This window comes from Coregonus lavaretus (assembly GCF_964263955.1).
Source record: "Coregonus lavaretus genome assembly, contig: HAP1_SCAFFOLD_276, whole genome shotgun sequence".
NCBI lineage: Eukaryota > Metazoa > Chordata > Actinopteri > Salmoniformes > Salmonidae > Coregonus > Coregonus lavaretus.
The window spans coordinates 156,181-166,208 of record NW_028157844.1 but is presented as its reverse complement, the minus strand read 5'-3'; the positions used below and the strand labels follow the sequence as shown (position 1 = coordinate 166,208).

Below are 10,028 nucleotides of genomic sequence, written 5' to 3'. Positions count from 1 at the left end.
GGGGTGTTAACCCCGGTGCGGTGTCCTGGCCAAATTCCCAACCTGGCCACTTTCAATCATGACCACCTAATCATCCCCCTGATTCCCAATTGGCATATATCACTCCTCACCTCTCCACCATGATAGCTGATGTGTGGTGAGCGTTCTGGCACAAAATGGTTGCCGTGCATTACCCAGGTGGGCGCTACACATTGGTGGTGGAAGAGGTGAGTTTTCCCCTTGCTATGTATAGCGCTTTGAGCAGTGGATCAAAGGCGCTATATAAATGCAATCAATCATTATTATTATTATTACTAGAAGTTACAATGAGGGAAAATCAAGTCTGAAATGTCAAAGTGGATTTTCTTGTATTTATTTCCATTGCAGGAAAGTTTTAATTAAGATCCAACATCTGTACAACTAGTCCCGAGAACCAGGGAGTCATCGATTTCCACAACATGGCCCCAGTCTCTATGGAGATTGTGTAGACAATATTATGTAAGACATTTGAAGAGACCACTCATTGAAGAAATTACATTGAGTTGCTATTGGCAGGTTGCTGAGAATCTATCTGTTTTGTTATATTGCAATACACCAACGATCGCAAGAACAGATAAAGATCATAAACAAACTTACCCAACACAAAGTTGGTTGTCTAACACATATATATTTAAGAGAGAGCATGAAATAAATAACATTGGATGATTTCTTTGTTTAACCTCAGAAGACACACTGAAACCATTAGTTCAGCTGTAGATAGTGGGAACATTGAACAAGAAACTCTGAATTTCATCGTACGTTTCACATGAAAAATTATTTGAATTTGAAAACGAATCACCAAAAAGCGGAGAGTGGTATAGGGTGGAATTTAACAAAGGCTTTATGAAATGTCACACAGAAATACAAAACATCCACACACAAACATTCTCCTCCCAGTCCTCGTCTAGGCCTACGTTTGTCTTTTGCTAATGGAGGACATTATGGGGAGGTGGAATAGCTCTCTAATTGTTCCTAATGGGTGCTTAGAAGTTGATTACAAGTATGCCTGAAGTAGAATGTCCCCCCTCAACTCAATCCATTATTGTTCCTGGGACAAAACACATAATAGAACATGGACTATGTTCACAGGGCAGCAGGGTTAGGTTAAATTCATAGTAAAGCTCACGCAAACACAGATCCTTAGTATGATATGCCCATCATTTTAAATATTTAGGCCCAGATTTGCTTAGCGTTTGGACCCGTTTTTTCAAAAGGGGAATTCAACATTGAGGAATAAACAAAACGTTTAAATTAAGTTGGAAGAAATTATAAAACACTAAGTGCTCTATTCAATCCGTATCGCGGAAGTTCAGCATTACAGCGTGAATGAAATTAGCGGGGACTGCATTCACGGTAAACACTGCATATCTCAGCTCAATAGGAAATTACCTTCACATTTCTATCACGCAATCTGTAACACTTCAGCCCTAGTGTAAATAGTACATAAACAGTTTGTTTTAGCTATGTTTTTGGTGTTTTACTCCTTGCTGGAAAAAAACTGGTGCCTTAATAAGACTACAAAAGCAGTGCAAGCTCTTCTCTCAGTATCTCTGCAGTTAACACAATTACCCCTTGCAACAACTACAGACCACTGATACACTACCCTCACCCCGACTAAAACAGTCCCTTTCTCCCTATGCAGTTGGTCGGAAGTTTACATACACTTAGGTTGGAGTCATTAAAACTCGTTTTTCAACCACTCCACAAATTTCTTGTTAACAAACTATAGTTTTGGCAATGATGTCAAGCAAAGAGGCACTGAGTTTGAAGGTAGGCCTTGAAATACATCTACAGGTACACCTCCAATTGACTCAAATTATGTCAATTAGCCTATCAGAAGCTTCTAAAGCCATTACATAATTTTCTGGAATATTCCAAGCTGTTTAAAGGCACATTCAACTTAGTGTATGTAAACTTCTGACCCTCTGGAATTGTGATACAGTGAATTATAAATTAAATAATCTGTCCGTAAACAATAGTTGGAAAAATGACTTGTGTCATGCACAAAGTAGATGTCCTAACCGACTTGCCAAAACTATTGTTAACAAGAAATTAAAACGAGTTTTAATGACTCCAACCTAAGTGTATGTAAACTTCCGACTTCAACTGTATTCTGCATCCCAAATGGCACTCTATTGCCTACCCATAGGGATCTGGTCAAAAGTAGTGCACAATATAGGGAATAGGGTGCCATTGGGCCCTGGTCTAACATAGTGCACTATGTAGGGAATAGGGTGCCATTGGGCCCTGGTCTAACATAGTGCACTATGTAGGGAATAGGGTGCCATTGGGCCCTGGTCTAACATAGTGCACTATGTAGGGAATTGGGTGCCATTTGGGACTCACAATATGCTCTGGCTGTTATGTCAGGCCAGCTAGCAGCATGGGATGGGCTGGTGGCCAGTAAACACCCAGTAGGATACACCGTACACACGGTCATGGATTGGCCACTGGGTTTACCTCCAGTTTACCTGCAGAGATTAATTCTCACCTCTGGGACCTAAGGGTCACATTTGTTTGTTTTCTCTTTAACCAAGCTAGTTTTTAGTGTCCTGTTGATATTTTTTTTTTTCATAAGCTTTTGTTATTACATGCCAATATATAACCACACTTAGCTATTACAATGTTGATGCACCATATCATAGGCCTGCTTCAGCATAACGAGGTCTTGGCTTTGAATAAAATCAGTCACTCAGATTGTACTGGATCATACATAGTAACATAACAATAAATTGATTACTGATTGCTGATTAAGTGCATGAAATAAAATTCACAATATAGGCTGATAAAGTCAACGGAACATCCTTGCAACTCCAAAAATGGAACAGTTATTTACCACTATCTGTCCATACATATGATAATTATGCCATAATGCAACATTCAAATGAATTTATTTGTGCATGGACGCAAAGTTCCCAGATTTCGGCCTCGATTTAACCTGACTATGACTACCCTAAACCGAAATATACGACCCACTTCTGACACATCGACTGAGAACAACATTACCGGCACGTGTTTTGCACCTATGCTCACAAAAACCACCTGCAGGCTATATCCTCCATAAGTCCATCTTAAAATAAACCTCTCTCACTCTGTATATGTGTAGGGGCGGGGCGATGGGAGAGGGATGGAGGAAAAAGAGTGTGTGAGCGACAGAGCAAAGGTCAGAGGGGATTAGGTCAGAGGTGTATAAAAGAGGAGGACAGTCAGAGAGGAGGAAGAGAGGAACAGAGATACAGCAGAAAGAAAGATAAGCCATCTTTGTTCTGCTTCTCTGATCTCAGTAGGATCAACCCAACCCCGGAGAACTGTTCACTACTGACTGCAAAGACAGGTAGGATGAAACTACAGCTTCCTTCTACGCTCAGCTCTGAGCATTGGTTACCTTTATTGCAGGCCCTGGATTCAATGCCTTAGACACTTGCAGAAAACATTTTAGAGTGTAGAGAATTCACTGGAGAGATTGCGCTGTTTCCATGGAGTAGTCTTGTTGAGATCGTGCTGCATTGCTGATGGTCATTGACTGGGTAGCGTTCAATGCACTTGCTATAGTGCTGGCTCTGGAGAAGGACCTTTGTAGACTTCACAGGAGGTTGGTGGCACCTTAATTGGGGAAGACAGGCTCATAGTAATGGTTGGAACGGAATAAATTGAATGGTTTCGAACTCAAACACATGGTCGTGTTTGATACCATTCCATTCACTCCATTCCAGCTATTATTATAAGCCGTCCTCCCTTCAGCAGCCTCCTGTGGCAGACTGGTATGCTGTGGACTTGATACAGCTCACACAACTGACTTTTGAGGATGAGCAGAGCAGGATAACAGACAATGGACTTCTTGAGTAGTTGCAGTCTAGTGGCGCGGCTGGAGCTATTCATTCAATACACTGATAGACAGGGAATTGAATTGTACTCGAGGACCTAAGAGGAGACCAGCAGACCAATAGGCAATACCAGGACACTAGGAGACCAGCAGACAAATAGGCAATACCAGGACACTAGGAGACCAGCAGACAAATAAGCAATACCAGGACACTAGGAGGAGACCAGCAGACAAACAGGCAATACCAGGACACTTAACAAAATGTTAAGGTGAAGAGGAAGGATAGAACAGGCTTGCACAGCAGAGCTCAAACACTTGATAGTGTAGTGTAGACACAGACACAATAACATTGACACACACATACACACTGATGTTCAGCCGTACACCCTGTGGACACTATAGAATGAACACATGCAGATCACTAGAGCAGCTGTGGAATGTGATGTAAGAGAGATGTTGATTGGCTGTTGACTTGACAACAGAATGTCATTCACCTGTACAGGATGCATGTCTAGAGTGGTCGAACAAAACGTGTTTGGGTGTACAATATGGCTTCCATGGACAATGAACTCTCAAGAAGCATTTCTGTGTGCAATGTATTCTACGGTAGAATATATACAATGTATAGAGTGCAGTTGAAATGAAGACCGGGATAGGCTACTACTGGTTTAGAAGGTCTAGAAGAACCTTCTAGTTACACAATGTTCTGGTTGAAGTGAACTCAGCTGAACTACAGATTGTAACGCTAACAAGTAGCTTTGGTACTATTTTGGTCTTGGTTAGCACAGTATGGGTTGGTGCCAAATCTAATCTGGTAGAGATTGGATCAACATACAGTAGACCGCTGAGGTGTATTTTAGACCTGAGAGGAGGTTACCTGGGGTCTGTCTGTGTGACAGGGTCTTACACAGAATTACAGGCCAGGGATTTGGTCTAATTTCACCTAATATGGAGGGATTATCACTCTTGGGGTGCGACAGGGGATAGAGGGAGGGAGGGGGTGATAACTAGGGAGAGGGGTTTGGAGTAAGACAGAGGATAAAACCAATGGAGTTAAAGATATTTGATGGGATTTATTACTGTTATTAAGTTAAGTATTTCCCAGCTACCTTATTGACCCTCTCTCCTCTCTCTCTTGGTAACTAACAGAAATGGCAGATGTCGCCACTCCCGCTGAAAAGAAGGCCCCCCCTAAATTCAAGCAGAGGACTACCCGTACCTTCAAGAGCAAGGCCCCCAAGCCTGGCCAGAAGGGGTGAGTTGGAAACTCAGAACACACAAATAACTACTACTACTCTACAACAACAAAAACTCTAATTGCACATAAGCCTACTAACATATAACAAGCATCCATCCTTACATATCAAATGCAACTCCTTTTAGACCGTACCAACACACACTTTAATACATCTTTCTCTCGAATTCAACTTTACATTACCACCACACAACTACAACACTGTCTGTCTGCTGTGTCTCTATCCCTTTTGCTCATGGAACTTCTCCCTCCCTCCTCTCCCACCAGATTCGGTGACGACATCCCCGGCATGGAGGGTCTCGGCACAGACATCACAGTGGTCTGCCCATGGGAAGCCTTCGGTGACATGGAACTCAGCGACCTGGCGAAATATGGAATTGTTTAGACCCCCTACCCCTCCTTTCCTTCCCTCGACCACCCCCCTCCACTTCTCTTTCCTTCACTCCCCCTCACCTCCTCCTTTCTGGACCCTGCTGTCAGGGATTCCAGCACTCCTCTGAACTGACTTGTTGTTTTGTTACGCCATCTTGTACAAGGCACTTCCACTTTGATATCAGCTCATTGTTTAAGAGCCGGGCATTCCAGGGTGCACTCACCCTGAGAGAATTGGTGCAGTCACACACACAGTGATACTTGGAAAATATGCACACACCAGCTTTAAACAAAAGACACATATGACCAAACCTCCTCCTGCCACTGTCCTCCTGTAGAAATCTCACATAAACGACCAGCTAAGCAATGTCCTAACAACGGAAGTCAAATGACACTCAAGGAGATTACATATATAGTGACGTGCATTTGCTTTATGCAGTCTGGTAGGTAAATAAATGGCAGTGATGCTTACTTCTAGAAACTAATACTACAGTTTCAATGGTGCATTTCTTGAGAGAGAAGCTGGACTAGATTTTTTAAAGAGGGTTCGATTGACCGTTGTTTATATCTCAAAGATAGTTTGTCTCCCCCCACCTGCCTTTTTTTTCTTTCTACCTGCACCCTCTCTCCTTGAAAGCACTCTATATATACAGAAATATATATTTATGTACAAAATAAATCAATCCATTTTTATTTTTTTTACAGTGAATGTCAATGTCTTGTGTAATTCGACTGTTCATTCGAGAGCTGATCACTCATGCAATGTGTCAATAGAATACATGATCCTGCAGAGTAGAATACTCAATACTTGGTCAATCACATATGAACCCTCTTGGAATTATATGAACATGGGTGTTTGGATCAAACTGAAGTATAACCAATTGAAAAACAGCTACTTCTACTGGTACTTTGGCAATACTTTGTCAGAAGCTATCAACTAAAATTTTAATTTCTTATCTTGATTCCTCAATAACACAAAATAAAAGCACCAGCGACTCAAACACACATTCTTTAAAACACGGGACAACATACAAAAATTGGACAACAAAATAACAAAATGAAAGTAACAAACCACAATAGATTTTATATAAAAGATTTTATATGGACAATCAATAACAAAATAGCATAATGGCAGCCAAGGGATAAACATGACAGAGGGGAAGAGATTCGTAAGAGGACAGTCACTTCCATTGGAAACCTATAGCGATTAAGAAGAACCACCTCACTGTATAATATAATACAAGGACAAGAAAACCATGACAAGGACTGCGTCTACGCCATGGCTCTGTTCCAATATCCACACAAGCATACTGCTTAGTATGAAGCACTGTATCAAGGTATGAATTCAAAGTAATATGCAAGTATGGAAATTAGAACGTAGCCATGGCGTTCTTGCCTCGTTGCGGCTGCCATTCTGTTTTGCCGATCACTGGGCCTGAGACAAACAGCACTGCGCTCTTCTTCGCTACACTAGCATCATTAGCGTAAAAAAGGGCTAGCTGCCTAGCATTCTCAATGGGGTTTAGTGGTAAAAGACGACGACTACTGCAACCTAGTGCTGTTGCAGTCTGATCTCAAAAGACAGAAAAATCATGCAAAACAGTTAGGTCAGGGGTCTCAAACTCTACTTCCTGGAGAACGACATCATGCTGGTTGCCCATGTTTTGATTGGTTCAATAGGTTGTCAATAATTTCTCCACTTTGCTCTGCGTTTCTTAATTTGGCAACCATAGAAATAGGGCATAAATATCTATCTTTGGCTGTATCTTTTCAGTTATTCATATTTCAATCCACTTTTGCAATACATGATTATAAGGTCAAATGACCAGAGAAGAAGAGTTTGACCCCTGTTGATGTCTTAGATTAAGTTCACACTGAGAAGTGGTACACACAGGCAGAAAACTGAAGATAAAATGAAAAATAGAGCAAACATTACAAAATAATGACTGCAGCATTTTGAATATTGTTTCATAGTACTTAGTTCATGCCCCACATAACATTTTCTTTGTAAAACTGCTTTGAAACATTTACCATTGTACAAACCAAACGATAACACTTACAACCTTTTGTATACTTAGATCATTCAAAACCGCATGCCCTTTAACCTAGAGAGCATGAGTGCTACGCTCTTCACATCCATTTTAAACCTCAACCGACTAATTTCAGCACTGAAATGTTAGGAGTCCTTTTTGTCTACAACAGAGCGACTAGGTTTCTTCACCAGGTCAGAAGAAGTGCTCGTCAGGCCACCATTCATTCCAAAGGAGTCTTGTCTACTGTAAACTTTGGACTTGGAATAAATTCTGAGGCCCGAAAATGTCAGCCCTTCCCGATTTTTTGTGGAAAAACTCAATCCAATGTTTGCCAACCCCATCACCCTATTTCAGTCTGGACCGAAAAGTCCAGTTTCTTCCATTGAGAAAATGAGTTTGGTAGTTTAGTTTTACATGCGTTCCCTGGTTGTTCGCTCCATAGATAAAGAACACTAGATAGGCTGATGTCATAGTGGCATACCTCTATGGTTCCCTCCCTCTTTGAAACTACTAAAAAGAGTCCATTCCCCTCTGTCCAAGAAAACAACACAGGAGGAAAAAATATCAGATTTCAACAAATCTTTTTGATGGAGGAAATGAACATGTCACCTTACTTTAGGGGGAACTACAACATTTAGAAATAGAAAAAATATAACAAGAGCTAATGCAACAAATAAAAAGACAGCACTTATAATAATAACCACAATAACGATAATATATTTATCATCCACATTACTAAGTGTGCTTTCTACAAATCTTTGGAACAAAAAAAAAGGCAAAAACAACCACATTTGGAAATAGATATAAGGATATAGAAATATGCACAATAGTATGGTATTTTGCATTAAATATTTTTCATATTGATGGTGTCCCTCTTTCAGCGCCTGTTGACAGAATCTCACTATCTATTACCAACGTAGCTATTCTCAGGAAGACTGTACTTGATGTTTACCTGCTCTTCTAAAAGACAGAACAAGTCAGGGAAATCAATCATATAGCCAAATAATAAATCTCTATCATAACTTTTCAAAGAAATATAACTGAATAAGTTAATTCTAGGACACTAGGTTCTGATTGTTTCAATGATATCATTGTGACGTAACTGCCTAAGCCTAACATTGACAATGCAATAAAAAGCTAGCCTGTACCTCTATAATAGTGATGAAATATTATATAGTTCTGAGTGATTTGTGTATAGCGTGAAGTATTGTAAGAATATGATGTTGTGCACTGGAAGTTTAGTTTGGTGTAATAAAGTGTTCTGTAGAGGGGACGTGTAGTGTTGCCCACTGTAGTGAATGGCTGACAGATATCTACACTGTAGTCGTAGCCCCTATACCTCGTTTCTAGGGAAGTGGAAAATGTATGTAGAGGTGTGCTCAGAGAACCACTGAAACTAACAATAATAAGGCAATAAAGACAACGCTATAAATCAGCAATAATAATAATAATTTGGTAACTTTTCCTCTCTCTAACTAATTTATTTGCATAATTGTAACAATTAAATTTTTTACGGTTCACCATTTTCACGGACTAAGAAAACTTTGAGGTAAGGTACAGCTATGATAATCCTTTTACTGCTCAGTTTGAAGTGAGTAATTTCTAATAGTGTTACAAAAAACATCAGTCCATCCCTCTCTCTCTCTCTACAATGATGATGTCATTTCCTCTCTCATTCTCCTTCACCCCACAAGAGGAAACATGGAGTCAGATCCTCCATTTTGTTTGCAACTTGTCTTTCAGTTCCAAAATGATTTTGGTGCTCGGTTGCTGTGGTTTCTCGCTCGTTCAGACTCCACAGACGTGCAGACACTGGCAGTCACAGTTCTGTCTTCCATAACTAGGCTCCACCTCCATTCTTGATGTATGAATTGTGTACAGTACATGTCACATTACACCTTGGCTGATATACGTGTGGTCGGGGGTTTGTCTCAGTGTTCAGTTATCTGTCCGTGCACCAGTTACATGATAGGTTCTGGAGGTATGCTAGCTGGGGGCGACCATTCTGTGTCTTGTGCTGCTGAGAGTGTCGAGAGGGAGACACAGGGGGACTATAATACAGCCGTGCAATGGAAACAAGCGGCCATTTGGATTCAAAAACAAGTTCGTATTTTTCCTCTTTTTTTTTTTCCTTTGTCAAGGCTTTCCACCAGTCTTTAAAACAGCATTCCTATTTTTGTTTGAAGCTAAAAAGAGTGGACAGCAGGAGATTTTGGGGAGGTTTTGAAATATAAACTTTCCATGGTAGGCTACAAACTTCCGTCAACATGTTGCAATCCCCGTCCTGGACAGCAGAGGGAGCTCTTTTAGAGATTGTTCAAACAGGATGAGAGAGCTCCTGGGAAATGTAGTTCTCTTTAGTAGGGTGCAAATCTACTGTAGCCTCCCCTGTACAGTGTGGCCTGGTAGAGACAGAGGAGAGGAGGTAAGATGGCAGTTAGTGAATGGCTAGATCTTTACCATAGAATTAGAATTACTAGAATGGACATTCTAATTCTATGATCTTTACTTTCCTGTGGATTGTAAT

At 40.7% G+C, this 10,028-nt stretch overlaps 2 protein-coding genes across 5 annotated transcripts in view; one reads left to right on the top strand and one right to left on the bottom strand.

Annotated features, from left to right (window-relative positions):
• Positions 1-4,992: 4,992 nt before the first annotated feature.
• LOC311124826 (retinal cone rhodopsin-sensitive cGMP 3',5'-cyclic phosphodiesterase subunit gamma-like) lies at positions 4,993-5,481 on the top strand (the record flags this gene model as incomplete). The annotated part of the gene is made up of 2 exons (XM_084198923.1): positions 4,993-5,096; positions 5,364-5,481. 2 exons carry the CDS (start codon positions 4,993-4,995, stop codon positions 5,479-5,481), a joined length of 222 nt encoding a protein of 73 aa, XP_084055049.1.
• A 2,708-nt stretch (positions 5,482-8,189) lies between these two features.
• LOC311124837 (RNA binding protein fox-1 homolog 2-like) overlaps positions 8,190-10,028 on the bottom strand; it is a 35,800-nt gene continuing 33,961 nt past the window's right edge. For all 4 annotated transcript variants that reach the window (XM_084198940.1, XM_084198939.1, XM_084198941.1 and 1 more), the window contains one exon: positions 8,190-9,903. In XM_084198940.1, the coding sequence (XP_084055066.1) occupies positions 9,859-9,903 (45 nt within the window). In that variant the 3' untranslated portion in view covers positions 8,190-9,858. The remainder of the gene's footprint in view (positions 9,904-10,028) is intronic.